Source organism: Dryobates pubescens, chromosome 3 (assembly GCF_014839835.1).
Source record: "Dryobates pubescens isolate bDryPub1 chromosome 3, bDryPub1.pri, whole genome shotgun sequence".
Classification (NCBI taxonomy): Eukaryota; Metazoa; Chordata; class Aves; order Piciformes; family Picidae; genus Dryobates; species Dryobates pubescens.
Window position 1 is genome coordinate 21,370,957 of NC_071614.1, and position 21,559 is coordinate 21,392,515.

Here is a 21,559-nt window from a genome sequence, read left to right on the forward strand (position 1 = left end):
CCAAATCTTTATGACTTCAACTAGTTCAGCATTAGCATCTCTTCACTTCTATGAAAGAATGATTTAAAATTAGTACTGGGCCAATGGAAAACATGTTTATGCTTGATACCATGTTAATGCTCTCAGACTAATGCCTCTGTCCCCTTAGCTGTGCCAGGTTTTGGTTAACCAGAGTTAATTGGTAGTGGTTTGCATGAGGCTTTGTAGCTCTTCACCGTGGCTGATGTAGCTGTTGACAAACAGTGCAGTGCTGTAACATGGTATTGAGGTGGTGTAGCTTTACCTCCTTGCTTGCAGCTTGCTTCATGTTCAAGGCACTTGTTACTCAGGACACTGGGGGTGAAAACTCCCCTGTTAGGAATGTCAGGTTTCAGATGGATCTCTGGTTCCATTTCCACAGGAAAAGCTTTTGTAATCTCAATGAAATGTTTAACAAATGTAACACTGCACTGCACTAGAACAGGTTGCCCAGGGAAGCTGTGGAGTCTCCAACCACAGAAGGTGATCAAAGACCTGCTGGATGGGGTCTTGAGCAACCTGGCATTGCTCAAGTAGGAGGTGTTCCTGCCTGTGGCAGTGGGGGTTGAAGCTAGGTGATCTTTAAGGTTCTTTCCAACCAACCTATTCTGTGAAATTCTTAGCACACAGATGAAAAAGCACACTGGTGAGATTGGTCCTATCTCTTTCAGCATAAAGGGTGTGGAAACAACTTGGTATGCAGAATGTCAGCCAAGTTAGATGTCTTTGTCACTTGCAGAGAAATTTAATGAAAAAGAAGTCTTCTCCAGCAGTCATACATAGTCATTTCCCCAGGCATTTGTTTTTATTTACAAATGATTATGATCTGTTCTCAAATAAGTGGTTTATTGTATCATAACCAGTCACAGAATATAAATACCTAAAGAGCCTGTATCAAAAGGATGGGGCCAGGCTTCTTTCAGTGGTGGCAAGTGATAGGACAAGGGGCTACAGGCATAAAATGGAACACAGGAAGTTCCAACCTAAACATGAGGAGGCTGCCCGGAGAGGTTGTGGAGTGTCCTTATCTGGAGAGATTGCAAACGTGCCTGGATGCAATCCTGGGCAATCTGCTCTAGGTCACCCTGCTTTACCACAGTGGGTTGGACTAGATGTGCTCTGGAAGTCCCTTCCAGCCCCTGCCTTTCTGTGACTCTGTGGATAGTAACAGCAGCCTGAATTGGGTGCAGACTAATCTGTCCATATTAGGTTCACAGGGCTGCATTTGGTCTCACCTCTATGTTATATCATCTTGCTTAAATGAGAAAAAGCCAATTTTCACTTCTGTTATCTCTTCAGATACGGTTACAGGAGAGCAAGATGAGTTTTATTGCATCTCAAACATCAGCACATCAAGTGATGCAGGGCTGTAGACTCTTAGTGGTGATACAAGATACAGAGCTGGATTTTTACATTCCAGGGTGCTTGTATTGGAAGTTTAAAAATTCAGTTGACTTAAAAGGGATGAATCAGATGCACAAAGAAGGGAAGGCACCTCAGTCTCGTTTTACAGGTCTTTTTCAGACTATAATCACATATTGATGAAAAATATCATGAGTTTGTCTTAAAATTCCTTTGCATAGTAGCCATTCTGTCTTTTGACAATCATCCTTCCTTGCCCAAAGGTGCAATACTTGGTAGCTCAAAAACCTTGTATCCAAAAGCCAATGAAGATACAACTGAGCCACTTAAACTTCAGGTGCATTAAGAAGAGCATGACCAGCAGGTTGAGAGAGGTTTTCCTCCCCCTCTACTCTGCCTGAATGAGACCATATCTGGAGTACTGAGTCCAGTTCTGTGTTCTTCAGTTCACGAGAGACAGGGAACTGCTGGAGACAGTCCAGCAGAGGCTAAAAAGATGCTGAAGGGACTGAGCGTCTCTCTGATGAGGAAAAGCTGAGAGACCTGGGGCTGTTTAGCTTGAACAAGAGAAGACTGAGAGGGGATCTTTTCAGTGCTGATCAGTATCTAAAGCGCAGGAGTCAAGAGGATGGAGCCAGAGTCTTTTCAGTGGTGCCCAGTGACAGGACAAGGGGCAATGAGCACAAACTGGAACACAGGAGGTTCCACCTAAGCATAAGGAAAAAAAATACTTCCTGTGAGAGCAATGTAGTACTGGACCAGGGTACCCAGAGACATCGTGGAGTTGTCTTCTCTGGAGAGATTCAAACCTGTCTAGACACGACCCTGTGCAGCCTGATCTAAGTGGCCCTGCTTTAGCAAGGGGTCTTGACTGGATGCACCCCAGAGGTCCCTTCCATTTCCTACTATCCTGTGATTCTATGATTTACTGTGAACCAGAGTCTTTTCACCGTTTGGTACTATGAAGATCAGTTTGAATAATCTCTTGTTCATGAAAACAAGTGCCTTTTGTCCCAGCTGTATGCTTGTATTTAAGTGCTACATGGTCACCTTTGCCCAAGCCTCTTCTGAATTGCTAAAATAATAAAACAAAAGAACTGTTCCTTTCTTTCATGCAGTGGCAGCATTTTAATGGTCTGTCAACTTCAAGAAAAGACTTGTTGGCAGGTAAAGCCTACAGATGACTTAGGTAGTGATCGCCCATATTTGCTCTAAAGATTCTGTGCATGTCGGTGCTGACCTGAAATCAATTCCCTGGTGTTTTTTCATGGAGGATGTGAGAAAGAAGGGAAGGTAGAGAAGGAGAAGGTATAGAGCAACAAAGTTGGTGAGGGGTTTGGAACATAAGCCCTACGAGGAGAGGCTGAGGGAGCTGGGGTTGCTTAGCCTGGAGAAGAGGAGACTCAGGGGTGACCTTATTACTCTCTACAACTACCTGAAGGGAGGTTGTAGACAGACGGATGTTGGTCTCTTCTCCCAGGCAAGCAGTACCAGAACAAGAGGACACAGTCTCAGGCTGCGCCAGGGGAGGTTCAGGCTGGATGTTAGAAAAAAGTTCTATACAGAAAGAGTGATTGCACATTGGAATGGGCTGCCTGGGGAGGTGGTGGAGTCGCCATCACTGGAGGTTTTTAGGAGAAGACTTGACAGGGTGCTTGGTGCTGTGGGTTAGTTGCTTGGGCGGTGTTGGATTGGTTGATGGGTTGGACGCGATGATCTTGAAGGTCTCTTCCAACCTGGTTTATTCTATGTATTCTATGTATTCTATGTATAGAAATAAAAAACTTTATAAACAGCTCTATATCAAAATACATCAAAGGACACACATTCATCAGGTGGCTACTTTTGATTTGTTAAATTAAGTCACTTGACCTCTGTTTGGTCACTTGGCAGAGACCAGATATATTCATGAACTGATGGCTCCTCTGGGCAAATGATTTACAGGCTTCCTTCCTTTCTCTCACCACCCTTTGTGATAGAGGCAGGATTCACAGCACTTGAAGTATACCAATTGCTTAGACTTAAAGTTTAAGTGTTTCAGTTAGTGAATGCACAAAGCAATCATGGGAGAGTGCTATATAACATGTATATGTGAAACCTGGGAACTTCATCAAGTTAATATAGTTAATATTTCTTCTATTTTTTTTTCTGGGTTTGTGAGACTGAGATAAGTTATCTTTCAATCCAGTTTAGTACGATCAATCATTCATGAAATACCTTTTGCCTCTGCAGGCTCTTCGCACAACAGTTGACCCTTTCAGTTGTCTCCAGTATTTTCTTCTACAAATATTTCTCCACTTTTTGCCCTGGTTTACCCATGTTTTAATAGTTTGCTGTTTTATTAAAGTTGAGGCTCATATTAGTGTGCCCTCGATGGCCAAGGCAAATGGTCTCCTGGGGTACATTCAGAAGAGGTTGAGGGAGGTTCTCCTCCCCCTCTATTCTGCCCTAATGAGGCCACATTTGGGGTCCTGGGTCCACTTCTGGGCTCCTCAGTTCAAGAGACACAAGGAACTACTGTTGAGAGTCCAGCAGAAGGCTATGAAGATGCTGAGGGGACTGAAGCATCTTACTGATGAAAGGCTGAGAGACCTGGGGCTGTGTAGTCTGGAGAAGAGCAGAGCAAGAGGGGATCTTCTCCATGCTTACTAATATCTGAAGGGCAGGTGTCAAGAGACTGGGGACAGACTCTTTTCAGTACATATATTTAACACATGTCACATTTATCCATTTGTCTTTACTATGTGAGTCATTATCCTAAGATCCAAAAGTAATATGAATCAAGTGTTACTTATCCTCTAGAAAAGAAGCCTTCAGAACTCTTCTGTAGTTCTTTTTCTTAACCTAATGCCAACATCTATCAGGCTGATGGCAGATGAGACAGCAAAGCAACAAAACCGAACTCTTTCAGGATTGATTGAGTCTTGTGATGACTTCCCACCAAACAGTCACCTTTTTTTACCTCCTTCAGCACCCCTGAACTGGTGCATCCATAAAATACTGAACTACATTCAGGTTTTTTGCCCATCTTTTCTCATTTTTTTACTCTTCTGCAAACTAACCTATCAGTGGGAACCACAGAAGGAGACTTCAGGAAACATTTCCCATCCTGAAGGGGAAAGGCAGTCTGAGCATTGTCTGAAGTCGTTGGGCTGTTTCCATGCTGGCTTTCAATGTCAGGTGCTGTGTGTGGAATTATCAAAATGGCAGGAGAGGAAAGCATTCTCTGAAGTATTTTGAGAGGATCTGAGTCAATCAAGATGCATGTGATAAGACTACCTGAAAGAAACCTGCACTAGTTGAAACACAAGACTGTAAAACATGAATAAGTGTGTCTGAGGAGTGGAATAGGAAAGACCGCTTCATAGAAGCATTTTGTGGAAAGAATTCTCTGGACACAGGCATGACTTTTTGATGTAAGACATAAATGTGTTGCAGGTCAAAGATAATGCTTAAGTTCAGGGCTTAAAGTTTGGGTAGAACAGCTCTATCATCTGTCCAGATAGAGCATGAAGCTTTCAAGAAGGGCTTAAACACCAAAGTCTCCAAAATACAAGACTAAACAAACCCCTGGTATTACTCCTAGTCCCAGCCTGGGTTATATCAGTTTTGACATCCAGAATGGCTGCCTCCAGTGAAGTCAGACATCCATTAGTCTTTAGGTATCCCAGATGTTATTTCACAGAAACAATGCCTGTTGTCTCTACATCTCATAATACAAATATTAGCTAGCTAGTTGAGGTCTGAAGATGAGTGCTGTGTTGCAAAAGCACAAGTTACTTGCTATTCAAAGCAGGAGAGTTTCTATGAGACTAATATAGATCCAAATGGAAATGACTCTTGCTTTGGGCTGCTCAGTGTGACCTTCCACCAACTGGAGAAATCTGTTCCTCCTGTCCTGGCTTATTTATTATTTGTGAAATATTCATGACTTTAGGTTACAGTTAAGATTAGTTTAGCTGCCTGTCAAGTTTTCTATTCAAGGTTGGGTAATTTCCTTACATCCAGCAGCACAAAGCTTTTGGAAGAGGCACATTTCCCACTTTTCCTCCAGGAAGAATACATGAAAGTTGTGGTCTGGCATGTAGAAGATCTGTCCATCCCTTGTGACTCTTTTCTAGTATGTTCACTGTACCATCTCATCTCTCTTTTTGTTACGTCTTTTAAAAGAACAAGCAAGATTCAGATGCAGATACAGACAAATCCAAACAAGTACAGATCTTGTACCAGCTGAAGCATAACTCTTTAACAGAAGTGGGATCAGACTTCAGTTTGGCTGGGAAGGTAGTTTGTAGTCTGAGGGAACTCTACTCCCTGAACAGGACACCACTTTTCCACAAGACATTGAGACTTCTTGTAGTGTTTGTTTTCATCCACAGACTCTTAAATAGATTTTGAATTGCCTTAAGGTCTCTTACAAATTAAGTAAATTAGCACCAGGTAGCTTTATTAGAGCCTAGTCTTCAGCAGTGCAGGGGAACTCCTTCAGCAAACATTGCTGCTGTACCTGTATCAGATGTTTGCAGGACAACCACATGGATTTCAGTACCTACCTGAAATGAGTACCTACACCTAACGTGGCGGCCAGTTTGGTGAAGCAATGTTCTGTCTTATATTCATGTGAAACTATCAGCAGAAGCACCTTCTTCCAGCCAGTCACTTCCTGTAATTACTGCAGACAAATCTGGAATCTAGTTTACTTTTCAAGATGATATAGTTTGGAAGAAAAAACAAACAAATTTGCCACATAGATTCTTGCCACTCATGCACTGGTGTGAAATACTTGCTTGGAGATTCTCTCTGTTAGCCAAGAGACTCTGTCATTGAGCCAACTTCTGACCTGTAAGGTTGAGAGGAAACATGAAAATTACAATGGACCTTTGGAAAAGTGAGAGAAATCACACACCATTTGCAGAATGATTTTACCTCCCTTGGTATCCATGTGAAAACCCTTCTAGAGAATCCAGGAACCCTGGGAAGATAGATGGCCTCCTGTCTTCTTACTCAGTGTTTCTTCCTCTCTCCTCTACACACAGGTCTGAAAATTGCTGTGTTTCATATTCACGAATCATGTCAAAACTCTGACCTGTACTTTCATAATGTATTTCTGGCTGCTGGTGTCTGCAGCTCATTTTGATGTTTTCCATCTCAATTTTCCAACTTTAAAAAAAAGTTGGAGTACCACACTTGCTTCTGCTTGTGGTGATCAGCTCATCTATTATCCTACCCTAGACACTAAAGTCCACCCTTTAGGTCTCTTTATGTTCGTATTCCTTTTCTTATTCAGATCTCTGTCTGTCCTCACCCCTTCTCTCTGACATTCTCTATAGCCAGATCTTGCTTGTGATGGCTTCCTGAGCAGACACACAGAACATTTAGGAATTTGGAGCAGACAGTGCTATTTTATTTTCATCTGGCTGTAACTTTTCACTTGGTTGTAACTTTCAAAACACAGCTGTGCAGTTGAGTGAAATACTATAGCTTTGAGGTCTATACATAGACTTTTTATGTGCCTTGATGCTGGTGGGAGCTGAGGGTGCTTATCTTTGCAGGGCTGGGTGCTTCAACTAAAAATGTCTCTGGGCAAGGGTCTTTCCTCAGCTCTGCGCATTCTGAACTTTGCAAAGGGGCTGTGCAGGCTGGCATGGTGTGTAAGTACTGCTGTACTCTTGCTGGTGTGCTAACAGTGAAAAATACACCTCTTTCTTTTTTGACCTGTAGGGCCGATGGGAGAGTCAGCAAGATGTATCCCAAGGTGCCACAAATTCCAGTAGAGGCATTAGTCCATCTCGTACCTCTCTGCCAGGCTCAGGGCAGCAAAACCACTCTCCTGATCCAGGTAAGGGCTTTCCTAAAGCTTTCCTAAAAATGGAATGAAGTTACCACAGCTCCTGAATGTCAGATAAAGCTGAGCTGCTTTCAGAGATGCAAGGAACATACAAGGAATAAGTTTTTTACATCAAGGGTGGTGAAACATTAGAATAGGTGGCTCAGAGATGTGGTAGAAAACCCATCCCTGGAAACATTCCAGGTCAGGTTGGGCAGGGCTCTGAGCAACCTACTCTAGTTGAAGATATCAGGGTTGATTTAAAGGTCTTTTCCAGACTAAATGATTCTGTGCAAAGAAATTTCCTCTCCAGCAACGTCCATGCAGTCCTCTGTGAACAATGAGCACTTGTGGCTAAGCTACTCAGATTCCATGCAGCTCTAACAAGCCTTACCTCTAAACCACAGAATCATTCAGGTTGGAAAAGACCCTCAGGATCACCAAGTCCAAATGATAACCCTACTCTACAAGGTTCACCCCTAAACCATATCCCCAAGCACCACATCCAAACCACCTTTATACACATCCAGGGTTGGTGACTCAACCACCTCTCTGGGCAACACATTCCAATGCCTGACCACTCTTTCCATGAAAAAATGTTTCCTAATGTCCAGTCTAACCTGACACTAGTTCCACTACAAAATAAATGCCACATGTTTAAAGTTGTCTGAATATTCAGTCTTTATCTCAGGTAGTTCAATTTCTAAAGCCACGGGTTAGCTGAGATCAGAACATGCTGTTACACGAGTTAAAACAGCCAAGACAGACTGCTCATGCTTTAGAAAATAAGCAGCACTCTGTGCCTAATACATAACTGAGAGCACTGAGATACATAGTGGTGATGTTTTGTATGTCTAGGTTTGCTCAAGGGAGAGTAGTGTAGAAAAAAGGAGTATGAATAAGGAGAGTTGAATGCCCCTAACATTTTTTCTTTTTCTTAACTTGGATCTTCTCATCTTTTACTTCTAGTAAGTTTTGGAATTGTCATTTAAATTGTGTGTTGTCTGGACATCCTTTTTTCCATTATGCTGCTTGTTTGTTGTTTGTTTGGGGTGGTTTTTTTCCTGCTTCTGCACGTTATAAAGCACTTTGTGTTTCTAGTTGCAAACAGCAAGCTTTTTCACAACATAAATACTTTGTCTGCTGGGGCCACAGATTAAGACCTACCCAAATTCATATCTCCCACGCAAAGCTGAAACAAGCACTCAATGCTTTTCCTTGGCTAATGCTTTGACCATTGGAAGATGTTGTTGCATTTTGGCTATTTATTTTTTTTTAGGGCTTTTTTCCCTACCTTCCAGCATCATCTCTAATTTTTCAATTTTTCCAACAGGTCTTGGTAGCCTTGCTGCTTCCTATTTGAATCCTGTCAAGTCTTTTGTACCTCAGATGCCAAAGCTGCTGAAGTCTCTCTTTCCTGTTAGGGATGAGAAGAAGGGCAGGCAGACCTCTCCTCTTGTACAGCAGGTAAAAAAATCAAATCAAAGAGCCTATGCAGTAATATTGGTGAGTGGTGTTAGACTGGCTGGTAAAATGCTATTTTCTATGTTGTTGCAGCACAAACCAAGCTTTTAGTCATAGTAAAGCCCTGTGATGCATTTCCCCTCCGTTCTGTTCAGAGGTAGCGGAGCTGGTTAAACTTATTGATACACTCACCCCACTTGGCTTTTTAGAAGTGCCAAACACACTGCCAGCATGATTGATGGTAATACCACTTGCAGCAACAATAGTAAAATTTATGAAGTGCACTTAGTGCTTGTGTATTGCCAAGAGGAAAATGTAATTCTATTTTTAATTCCTTATTTCATACCCCGTTCCCTCCTACCCCTCGCTCTGCCTCCTGTCACCTTTTACCATCTTCTGCTGTGCACTTTGGACACTTGATTTTGTTCGTTCTCTTATTTATTCCACATGTCAGAGAAGCATTTGATTTTACATTTGGGTTTGGGTTTTTTGGTTTTGTTTTGATGCTGCAGTGCATGTCTCTGCTGTGCTAAGGACCCCAGAGCTGGACACAGTGCTGCAGGTGGGATCTCAGCAGAGCAGAGGGTCAGAATCCCCTCCCTTGATCTGCTAGCCGCACTGCTTTGGATGCAGCCCAAGATTAGTTTGACTGTGTGGTTTTTCTTCCTTTACAAAGTAATAAAGAGAGCAAATTTTACTCTCATATCACAGTATCACAATATCTTATCTAATTTAACCCTTTACAGTTTCATGTTGCCTTTTGCTTAGAACAGCCTTAATGTGGAGACTGGAATCATGTATCTATGATATTTAGAGAATTAAGACAGTGGCTTTCTTTAAAAGTATTTGGGTATCAGAAGATGCAAATAGGTGCTCTTTACAATTGCAGTGAGAGCCTTTCACAACTTCTTGAACTCTTGCAGAATCAATGAGAGTGAAGATTAGAAGCAAGGCCTAATTTCCTGCCTCTAGTCTAACCACCTGTTCCCACTCTTTCCCCTCTGTTCAAGATCAGCTTTGCATTATTTGCCTTGAAGTCAGTTTTTAAACTACAGAGACATCTATTTTAAGAGATTTTTAATTTATGTTATGGATTACTGTGGCAACTTAAGCATTCTGATTGAGATCACAACTATTTTTAATAGGAGGGAATGCTATTTTTGCTTTGTTTAAAAAAAACCCAGAAGCTAATAGGAGTTGGTGATGATTTAGTGCTTGGCTGAGTTGAAGAGCAAGTGAAGTTTATTTCCATGACCACTGCATCTGATTAATAAAAGGAAGTCTTCAAATTATTTGCAGGTTTTGTAACAGAACAAGTCACTCATATCTCAAACACACCTCACTGCTTTCAAAGGTTTATAGATATTCTCTGCAGCTCTGCTTCACTCCTGTTAGCAATCACAGCGTGGGGAGAGAGAGAGCTAAAAGTGAAGGAACTGCTACAGAAATAGCTGCAACTTCTGTGCAGCACAACAAATACGTGCCATTGTAGCAGGACTGTTAAGCTCATAAATGCCATGTCTCATAATCTGTCTTGCTGTTTCTTTATCATGATGCAAATGTGGCCAGAAGGATTTAAATGGTGGTGTTGATGAATGGCTGATGTACTCGGTGGATGATGGGGCTGCTGATGGTCACTGTTTGGTAATAGGCTTTAACGCCTTATTGCTAACCTGCCAGAAGGAGACAGCAAGGTAGTAATTCTTGCCTAGCTGTAGTAAAACACACCATGGAGAGGACACAAAAAATGATATTTCTGAGTCTCAGAAAATACAGAACAATGCATCTTAGTTCTGGGGAAGAATAAAACTTTGATACACGGTGGCAGGGGACATAAATGAATGTGCAAGGTGAGAGTAGGTGGTGAACTACAAAAACTATAAAGGGAGTCAAAGCCCAAAGGATATTTCAGCTATGATTGCAAAGGAATCTGACCCCTAACCAGGAACTGATAGACTTGTGTTGCTGAAACAACAAATTGGGAGAGCTAGGTTCAGGAATAGAAGTGACCAAAGGGATGCTTTTCAAAGCAAATGGGAAGATCTAAATCATCCTTTTATAGCTAAAAGCAAACAAGCAGATATATAGTAAGTATTGAACATAAATACCATAAAGCTAAGTGGATCAGTTTATTACATTCTCCTGGTTCATCAAACAACTACAGTGAAAGACAATTTCCACAATTCTTATCAAGCTCCCTTTTCAGTGCCTATCTGTGGTGTTATTTGCAAGTACTTAATTATCTAATGCCATTAAACCCCCTTCTGGAAAAATACTGGTGGACCATCTTGAAATAGATGGCTGGCCTGACTGTTGGATTAAATCTGCCCAGGGAGGTGGTTGGGACCCCATCCCTGGAGATAGTCAAGGTAAGGCTTGACAGGGCTCTGGGCAACCTGATCTAGTTGAGGATGCCCCTGCTTACTGCAGAGGGGGTTGGACCAGATGACTTTTGGAGGTCCCTTCCAACCCAGACCATTCTATGATTCTATAGTGAAACTGTCAGGGTTAGCTGGCTGTACAGCTCTGCAGGAAGCATCAGAATTGTTGTGCCTTGTAAGCAGGGTCTTACGGCTAAGTTGATTTTAGTGCTTTTGAGCATCATTTCCAAGGGAGCAGCACTTAACCTTTTCTCAAGTTTAGTACTGGAGTTAAGTTCATCGTGACCAAGCAGCATTCCAAGTGGATGGGTTATCAAACCTGATCCTGTGCAAGTAAACAGAAGATGGAGTTCTGATCACTCGTGCTGCAAATGCCATCTTTTATTTTAGCAGCTTTTTATTTCAGTCAGGTGCAGTTGGTTAGGCTGGCATCAAACTTCAAGTAGGCGAGCACACACACAAGTTATCCTAACAGAATGGTCTTTCCCCGTGCTGTTTTTGTTTATTGTCAGTGGTTGCCTGAGCTTCAAAAATGCAGAGACATTCCAGCCAAGGTAACAAAATTGCTGTCTTTGACCTTCTGATGCAAGTTTAGTAACTAATCTGGAGAATAATGAACCGCAATTAATGAAATCTGCTCTCGTATTCAAGTGTGTTTCTCAGACAGCACATAAAATAATTGAAAGAACTTCCTGCTCTCTAATTAGTTAGATTGAATTAATTTGGCATAATAGGATTCTTTATGTAACTAGCAAAACGGCTTCCGATGAAGCTGTTTATGTACCTAAAAGATTGGTTTCTGATGAAGCTGTGTATATACTTTTAAGTTAGAAAATGCCTATTTTCTCTATTATCTGATGCCTTTTAAATTAATTGCCAGTAGCCTGTAAATAATAAAAAAACCCCACCAAAAACCCAACAATTTGAATCTTTATTGATGGCTGGAATTGCTTTTTATTTTCTCAGCCTATTCTCCAGAAAGCTTAGTCCTGCGGTGTACAAGATTTAAAGCTTCACTAAACCTTACTGCTGATGAGGAAAAGTTTAAAATACTTGGGTAAAACATGCAGGTGGATGGAGAATCAGCTTCATCTCTCTGTGCTTAATGATACTATGTACATGCTCTTGAAGCTTGTCTTTTGTATTAACATACTAAGGCTTTCATGGTGTGCACCAGCCAGAATTCCTGTACTTTACCTTCTGACCCCGTTGATCTCCAGGCACTGCCTGTGTAATTACATTTTGGGGCATCACTGGGTGCTGCCATGAAAAATGTACACATTACATTCCAGATTTCTGGTTTATGACATTGCTCTAGCAGAAGCACAAGCCTCTGAGCAGTGTGCATTTTGTAAGTGGGTTTTGGCCATCTTGATACTTGGGAAACTTGTTGGATGCTCAAATGTCTTTTTGTTAGCACGTGGCTTAAATGAGAGGTCTTGAGGCACAAAAAACCTCATTGAATTTCCACATCCTAATGTAATTGATTTTTGATTTGTGCTATAGAAATGCAGAGATGTTGACACAGGGAGAGGGCAGCTCTCCTTTTTTTTTTTCCTTTTCCACCTTTTGATGCAGACTCTTAAAAAATCATGAAATGTGGCTAATGAAAAGCCTTTTTTTCTGGCAGGGCATTAAAAAATAACAGTTTCATGGATGTGCATGGTGCATAGTTTAACTGCTAGAACTGACATTCCTTAACCAAATGTAAATAATGTGGCCTCTCAGAACCTTCTTTAAAAATCTTGAAGGCTTTTTTCAGAGCTTCAAGTAAAGAATCGTTTGGATTCTGTAATCAGCATAGCTCAACAGATCCTCTGCAGCCAGCTCAGCTCCTCTGTATCTAGTTCTTGTGACTGAGTTGTTAGTGGTTTGATTTCTTTCTGAGTTCATTTTTCCCTGTCATCTTTATACAAGTAGCTTTTAATGAGAATGAGGATGGAAAACTGGTTTTTAAAGTTCTTAGTGGAAACCACTGAAATTTCTGTATGAACTAACTGGAAGATGATTATGAATTACCCTTTTAATCTGTCCAGACCTAGAAATGAAGTAATTTAACTGCACAGAAAAGGGTATGGTTAATTTTGCATAAAGTATATTAGAAACGTGGAATTCAAAAGTATTATGACAGGCTGAGACGTTCCACATATGGAAGGTGGAATAAAAAGGGTGTGCTCAGATTTATGTGAAAGGCACAGTGTCTTTAGAGGAGAAAACAAAGACCAAGAAAACCCAGCAAACAAACTTGTACTGAGTTTCAGATGTCTTTGTTGATCAAAGGGCTAAGGCCACCGGGATGAGATTCAACAAGGTCAGGTGCTGAATCCGGCACTTAAATCACAACAATCATCTCATGAATGCTCTAGGCTTGAGGAAGAGTGGCTGGGAATTGCCTGGCAGAAAGGGACCTGGAGGTGTTGGTCAACAGTCAGCTGAATATAAGCCAGCACTGTGCCCAGGTGGCCAAGAAGGCCAACAGCATCTGGGGTTCTATCAGCAATACAGTGGCCAGCAGGATGAGGGCAGGGATTATTTCCCTGTCCTTGGCACTTGTGAGGCTGCATCTCAAATACTGAGTTCAGTTTTGGGCCCCTTGCTCCAAGAAGGACATTGAGGTGTTGGAGTGTGTCCAAAGATGCCAGTGGATCTAGAGCACAAGTCCTCTGAGAAGCAGCTGAAGGAACTGGGGTTGTTTAGTGTGAAGAAAAAGAGGCTGAGAGGAGACAACCTTGGCTCTCTACAACTCCCTGAAAGGAGGTTGGAGCAAGGTTGGGTTCAGTCTTTTCTACCAAAGAACGAGTGACAGGCTAAGAGGACATGGCTTCAACTTGTGCCAGGGAAGGCTTAGGTTGGACATTAGGAAAGACTTCACTGAAAGGGATGTGAAGCCCTGCAAGAGGCTGTCCAGGGAAGTGATGGAGTCACCGTTTCTGGAGGGATTTAAGAAACATGTAGATGAGGTGCTGAGGGACATGATTTAGTGGTGACCTGGCAGTGCCGGGTGAAATGGTCAGACTTGATAATCTTAAAGGTTTGTTTCCAACCAGAATGATTCTCTGCTTCTATGAATGAGGGAAAATTTTATATTTGAATAATTAATGGCTTCTAAATGATTTTAAAATTGAGGGCAAAGAGGAATATTGCTGGGAGGGACTTTTCTAAAATGGATTCTGCCTTCTTGAGTTTTCTTGGCTGTGTACTAGGGAATTCAGAATTCTTGCTGTGTATATCTTGTGATAGTATTTTATCCTGGCTGCTCCAAACTGATTTAAATCTACATTTAATGAAGCAACTGTTATGCCCTGCTGCAGAAGTTTCCAGTAGCTGCTTTTAAATGGCGATGCAAGCATAAAGCCTTCGGTGTGACAGTCCTTGATCTCAGTCATTTCTATCTGTGGATGTTAAAGCACAGACAAGAGCAATGGGAGTTTTCTGATAACGCCCTTTTAGGATTGCATCAGCTGTAACCTTGGCTAGACCATTTCTGGTGCTTGGAGGATTATTCCTGTGCATGCTGGCCCAGTCTGTTCTGTTAACAGCCACTGAACTTTCTGCAGATTGGGTGTTAGCACTGAAGGATTTTCATCCAGTGACATGAAGTCAAAAGGCTTTGTGCTGAAGTCATCAGTCACCATTGTCAGAGGCATTTTACAGAATGTTTAATGACATAGAAATATGAAATGTGTTTTTTTCTGAGCTCAGTGAAGAGACTGACATGTATTTGTAATATATGGTACGATCAGCAGTTCACTTATGATTAAGTTTGGTATCTCTATGTGGAGCAAGATACACACTTGCTGTTCAAGCTCACCAGCATACCAGGAGGGTCTCCAGGTTGTAGAGTCATAGAATGCTTTAGGTTGGAAGAGTCCCTTAAAGGTCATCCAGTTCAAATCCCGTACAGTCAGCAGGGACATCATCACCCCTTGCCCTGTCATAACAGGCCTCCTGCAGTCAGCCCCCATCTTTCTGATAGGCTCCTTTAAATACTGAAATGTTGCAATAAGCTCTCCCCAGAGCCTTCTCTTCTCCATGCTGGTTTCCAGCTCTCTCAGCCTGTCCTCACAGCAGCAGAGGTTCTCCAAGCCTCTTAGCATTTTTGTGGCCTTCTACGGACCTCCTCTAACTGGTCCACATCCTTCTTGTGCTGAAGACTCCACAGCTGGACACAGTACTTCTGTTGAGGTCTCCCCAGAGTGGAGTAGAGGGACAGAATCCCCTCCCTCAATATGCTGGCCACACTTCTTTTAATGTAGCCCAGGATGCTGTTTGCTTTCTGGGCTGCGAGCCACATTGTTGGCTCACGTTCAGTTTTTTTATCCATCAGTACCCCTAAGTCCTACTCTTCAACACTGTGCTCCATCACATCATCCCCCAGCTTGTATTGATACTGGGGATTGCCCCAAGCCAGATGCAGGAACTTCCACTTGGCCACAAAGGCCCTCTTCTCAAGCTTGTCCAGGTCAGGTTACACTGATCACTGGTAAGTACCTGGCTTCTGGTCACCTCGAAGTATGTGCAAACTGACCTGCCCTCTGACCAGAAAATTTGCACCTTCTAAACTCACTGCAAAAAGCAGCAGCTCTTAGGAAAAAGACACTTTTGTTGTTGTTCTATGAAGATTCAAAGATTCTTTAAAGTGAATTGCTTTCATGTTTCTTCTTGCTCCCTGTTTTGTCAGCTTGGTTGGAGAAGTGGTGCCAACAATTATCACTGGAAAAGGGTTGTGTTTTGCCATTGGATAAATATATACATCTAGTTCAGCAGTGGCTATCTACAAACATTTAATGACAGAATTTGGCTCTCGACTCAGAAATATTTTTCATCCAGTAAATGTCTTCAAAGATAGTCAAACACTTTGTTTTCAGTATTCCCCCCACAAGTAACTCAACTGCATTTCATAACAAAGATTTGTTTCCTTAGCCCCGCCACCCCAGTGAGGCTGCTTCTGCCCATCTGTTTCTTGTCAACACCAAACTTGGGCAAGTGCCACTTCTCATAATTGCTTTTTTTTCTCCATGTTTTTCTAAACATTGCTTGGCAAAGCTATTGTAGTTTTGAGATTTGTCATCCTTTCAGGAGGAGAACTTGATGAGGAATGATTAAAGTGTAACGCTGTTCTTTCTTTTGCTGTTTGATATCGACTGGATTTTCAGATTTCATGGCTTTACAGGCTGTAAGACTGAAGGTTTTTGAGAGATAAAAAAAAACCCAAACAAACTCTTTTCCTCTGTTCATTTTTTTTAAAGTGAGAACAAGAAATAAAAGGCAGTGAGAAATAGCTTTAAATACTTTCTCTTATTCCTGTTCTGAGTGCTTATCTTATGATGATAATGCTAGACCTCAGACCACTTCCCAGAGGTGGCACAGATACTGGGAGAAAATGGAGTAAAAATATCCAGTTGTGTTACAGTGCCAGTGTGAGAGCCTTGACCTGGCTTTAGCTCAAGGTCTGCCAAAAATGGCTGTTTCCACTGCTGTATCAGATCATGAACAGTAATGTGGAAACAACAAGGACAGTGGTTTTTCCTTTCCTGAGATGCCAAAACGTACTGCTTCTAGCAGTGGAGCATGGAGATATTTAACTCAGATCATTTGAGTTCAACAGCCTTGACTTCTCACTGAAATTCAGCTGCACCTCTGCAAAAGGTTTAAAGTGCTCTGTAAGTGCCTAGGGATTAGCCCTAATGCCTTGTGACTACAGATTTTGTTGTTGTTGTTTCATTAGAAGGTGATGTTTAATAGCTTGGCTTTGCACTTGAGGATGGATCAATCTGTGGTTCAAAGATGGTTAAAGTGGAGGGAATAACTGTTCTGCCAAATACTCTGCTCCTTTAAAACACCATGATGAGTTTCTACTAAACCTAAAATCTGCATGGTTGCTTCATGGTAAAGTTAGTCCTTCTCTCTAGTCTTTGACAAAGTGAAGCACTTGGCTGTTGTGACAGTCTGGTTACCCTTGCATACCTGACTTAATACCCGGGACAACTCATGGCTCTAAGCTATCTCTGGAACTAAGACACAAGTCAGTACCACAGTTGTTTGCAGGTTAATGCTTTTGTCTTGGAAGAGTTCCACTTTATTCCAAAGGAAGCTTTAGTTCTGGAGTATGAGGTGTCTGAAAATCACTGGATCATAAGCCCTAAAGCTGTGCTTATTTTTAGATTTCATTGATTTGTTGATTCAGGTCACCATCTGCTTCCAGGAGCCCCAGTGCACATCCTCATAAGGGCCACCAAATGCTAATACCTTGTTCACCTGAAATAGAGCCAGTTTGCTCTGAACCCCACTTCAGGGGTGTACTTTCATTTAGCAGGTTTAATAACAAGTAAACCCCTCCTGTCCTGCTTTCTTTTATTGAACTGAGGCTTTCACAATGTGGAAATCAGGTTTGACCAATCTAATAGTCTTCTGTGATGGTGTGACTGGCTGGGTAGATGAGGGAACAGCAATGGATATTGTCTACTTCAGCTTCTGCAAGTTGTTTGATGCTGTCTCCTGTAACATCCTCCTAGGGAAGTTTAGTAGTGTGGCTCAGGTGAGTGGGCAGTGAGGTGGATTGAGAAATGCCTGACCAACAGAGCTCAGAGGGTTGTGATCAGTAGCGCATCTGAAGTCCTGGGTCCAGTTCTGGGCTCCCCAGTTCAAGAGAGAGAGGAACCTACTGAAAGTAGGCCATCAGAGTCTACAAAGATGCTGAGGGGACTGGAGCATCTCTCTGATGAGAAGGTGCCAAGAGACCTAGGGCTGTTTAGCCTGGTAAAGAGAAGACTGAGAGGGGATCTTCTCAGTGCTCATCAATATCTAAAGGGAGAAACTCAGGAAGATGGGGCCAGACTCTTTTCAGTGGTGCTCAGTGACAGCACAAGTGGCAACACGCACAAGCTGGGACCAAGGAGGTTCCATCTGAGCATAAGTGCCAGAGCACTGGAAGAGAGGCAGCCCAGAGACTTAAAGGCTCTTTCTCTAGAGAAATTCCACACCCACCTGGACGTGATCCTGGGCAACCTGCTCTGCCCCTGCTTCTGTGGTTTAATGTCTGATTAAAAAAACCCCATATTTTGATCTATTGTGAACCTGTTGGGCCCTTTTTGTCCTTCTCTTGTCTTTGTTTGTTTTTAACCTTGAATAATTGTGGTTTTATTTAATACCTGGCAATCTCTGTATAAATAGCAGCTGTTCTTTTCTCACATCTTTATTTCTTGTGGGGACAGGATTAGTCATATTTCTGCTTGACTGTACTTAGAAGGGAATCAAGAGAAAATTACCTCACTCTTTAGCTGGAAAGTTACCATTCTTTAAACAGACTGTGGAATTCTAGAAGTAACTATCAGATGAGCACCTGCCTGCATGTCTCAAGGGGTTCTGAAGTCCCTTGGATTAAAAAAGAGAAAATCAGATTGCTCCCAAATTGTGTCATATGTTGGTTTTAAAGAGCTCTTTCCCTGAAGGTATGGTCCTCACTTATAATTCTGTAATTGTTCTGCTTGGAAATGACCTTTAGGACCATCAAGGCCCACCATTAACCCAGCACTGCCATGTCACCACTACACCATGTCCCTCAGCACCCCGTCTCCATGACTTTTAAAGCCCTCCAGGGACGGTGACATTATTTAACAGTGCCAAAGAGAAATGTTTCTGCCTTTTTCTCTTCTCTCCTTTTCTTCACACTGCCCTTTACCCAGGTTCTCCATTAACTTGGTGGTCCCTTTCTCTCCTGTGTCAACAGTGCATGACAGCCCAAGACGACATCTTAGCTTAAGATTTATAGTCAAGTGTCACAAATTTGCTGTTATGGTTTTAGGATAATTTCAAATCTTTAACATAAGAGCCTGGATGTGGAGCAAGTGAGAGACATTTCTTGTCAATGCCTTCATATCAAGCCCCATGCTATAACAGAGAAGATACTGTTGAAACACTGAAGTGTTTTTTCTGGAACAGGACCAGTATATGCAATGGATAGTTTCCACTCTAGCAGGCAGTGGTGATGCCCTCTTTGACTTTGTTTCTTGCTTCCTTTCTGAGTTCAAGCAAACAATACCACAAGCTAAACCAAATTCAGGTACTGGAGATGGAGAAAGAGTTTGGAGATGGACAGAAGCTGAAGATTTCTGTAGCCAGACCAGCATGACCTCAGAGCTCTTTCTTATCTGGTTTACCAGTGATTTGTCTTTGACTGACTGTGTAGAAGAAAACTTTGTACCCCATGAATTTGTACTTGTAGCTGCTTATGTCTTAAAATTCAGGAATTTTTGATGGTTAGAATTTTTACCCCTTCAGTTATGTCATCAGAGTCCAATAAAATAGCAATTCCCTGTCCTTTCCTGGCAAAGGTTTGCTTGTGGTTCCAGAATTTCAAATATAAGTTGTAGTGTTGAAAAAATCCTTTTGTTTTGCATTTCTGCAGGCTGTCCCACGGATCATGGTTCAGTCTGCCAGTATTGATGTCAGTGCTGCAAAGATAAAACAGGTGAGCACATCCCATGAATCCACGAGGCCCAATAAGGCAAAATATAAGGTCCTTCACCTAGGCTGGGGCAATCCTCAATATCAGTACAGGCTGGGGGATGATGAAATTGAGAGCAGCCCTATAGAAAATGACTTGGAGGTGCTGGTGGATGAGAAGCTGGATGTGAGCAGTCATTGTGCTTGTAGCCCAGAAGGCCAGTCGCATCCTGGGCTGCATCAAAAGAAGCATGGCCAGCAGATCAAGAGAGGTAGTTCTGACACTCTGCTCTGGTAAGACCTCACCTGGAGTACTATATCCAGCTGTGGGGCCCTCAGCACAGGAAGGACATAGACCTGAGGGAGCAGGTGCAGAGGAGGGCCACAAAAATGGGGCAGGAACAGCTATGCTGTGAGGACAGGCTGAGGGAGCTGGGGTTGGTCAGCCTGAAGAGAAGGCTCAGGGGAGACCTAGTAACGACCTTCAAGTACCTGAAGGGAACCTACAAGAAGGCTGTAGTGGATCTGTTTATAAAGGCTTGCAGTAATAGGACAAGGGACAATGGCTTCAAACTAGACAAAAGCAGATTTTGATTGGATGTTAGGAACAAGTTGTTTACCATGAGGATGGTGGAACACTGGAACAGGTTGCCCATGGAGGTAGTTGAGGCCCCATACCTGGAGATATTCCAGGTCAGACTCAATAAGGCTCTGAGCAACCTGCTCTAGTGGAGGAGGTCCCTTCCAACCCAAACCATTCTATGATTCTATGATCCCAGGAAGGCATGAAACAATCTCCATACTCACATGCCTGAAAACCAGAGGTGGCAAAAGCAGCTGCTGAGTTAGCTACTTGAAACCTGTTGCACTTCTGCTGTCACTTCACTGGGAGACAATGAAATGCAGCGTGTGTTGCTGTGTTCTCTCAGGTTGTGGTAAAATTTCCCCTTCTATCACTGGTTGCACTTTTATATTTGAAAGCTTGGTTAATGAAATGATTGCATTAGCAGTTAACCAGCTAAAATTCAGCTGGTTTGCTGCTTTAAAAGGCAAATTGCTTGCTATAAACAGAACGTGTGTGTTATTCCGAGTGTTGAGCTTAATTCTCAGTTTGACATTTCAAGCCAGTTCATAATATTGGTGTGAAAAAAAGGTTCTTGCTAAGCTGGAGAGAAAATAGACCCAGTGATCTCCCACAGTTCAGCAGAACTCCAGTCCCCTGAATAGCAAATCAGCTTTCTCCCACTGTGCTTTTATTGTCTTAGCAAAATGTGTGTTATCTGAACGCTTAAAAGGGAAAGCCCGAAGAAAGAGCAGAGCTCCAGAGTCCACGTGCTTGCTTTTCCACAGAGAAGCTAAAAATACAACTTTAATCCTCAGGAATATTTCAAAAAAAACCTTCTCTGTATTGCATTTCACTTAGCAATAGTTTTGCTTCTGAAATTCCTGTAATTCAATCAAATCCCTCTTTCTTCAAATGCTGCTTCAGTTTCCAGGGGAAAAAAAGGCACTTCAAAATAAAGTGAAAACCCTGCAGCTTGGGAGACTTGACCAAGCTGGGATGGGACTTAACCAAGATGGGATAAAGCACAAAAAGTTGAAAAGTAATCAATGAGGTATACCTGAGAGTTAACCCAAGATAGGTGCAGATCTGCCATCCTCCAACCACTTTGGAGTTTTGGGTTCCCCCCCACGCCCCGCCCCGCTTCGTATTAGAAGCCTCCTCCTTCCCAAAGAGATTTAGAGACATCCTAATCTTTTAGAGTACATGTGCTGGCAAAAGATATTGATCTATCAGATTTAGTAAACTTTACAGCCAAGTCATACATCACTAAAATGGGCTGTTAATCTCATGAAGTGCAGTTAATTTCATACCCTGAAAGTGTGTGGTGCTGGAGGCATTGAGGTGGGAATGGCATTTGGGAACGGGGACATAAATGACAGTTTAGTTGGAGAGGGATGATTTATCAATCCTGAGAGTTAAGCCAAATAACTGTGAGAGACTTATAGATCATGGCTGCTTCACATTCCTTATAAATCCTGCTATTCAAACAGCAAATGA

At 42.3% G+C, this 21,559-nt stretch overlaps 1 protein-coding gene across 1 annotated transcript in view; it reads left to right on the plus strand.

Annotated features, from left to right (window-relative positions):
• Positions 1 to 21,559, plus strand: part of KIF13B (kinesin family member 13B) — a 140,257-nt gene that overhangs the window by 113,789 nt on the left and 4,909 nt on the right. The window contains exons 37-39 of the mRNA XM_054179732.1: positions 7,102 to 7,219; positions 8,541 to 8,674; positions 19,460 to 19,522. Of these exons, the coding sequence (XP_054035707.1) occupies positions 7,102 to 7,219; positions 8,541 to 8,674; positions 19,460 to 19,522 (315 nt within the window). The remainder of the gene's footprint in view (positions 1 to 7,101; positions 7,220 to 8,540; positions 8,675 to 19,459; positions 19,523 to 21,559) is intronic.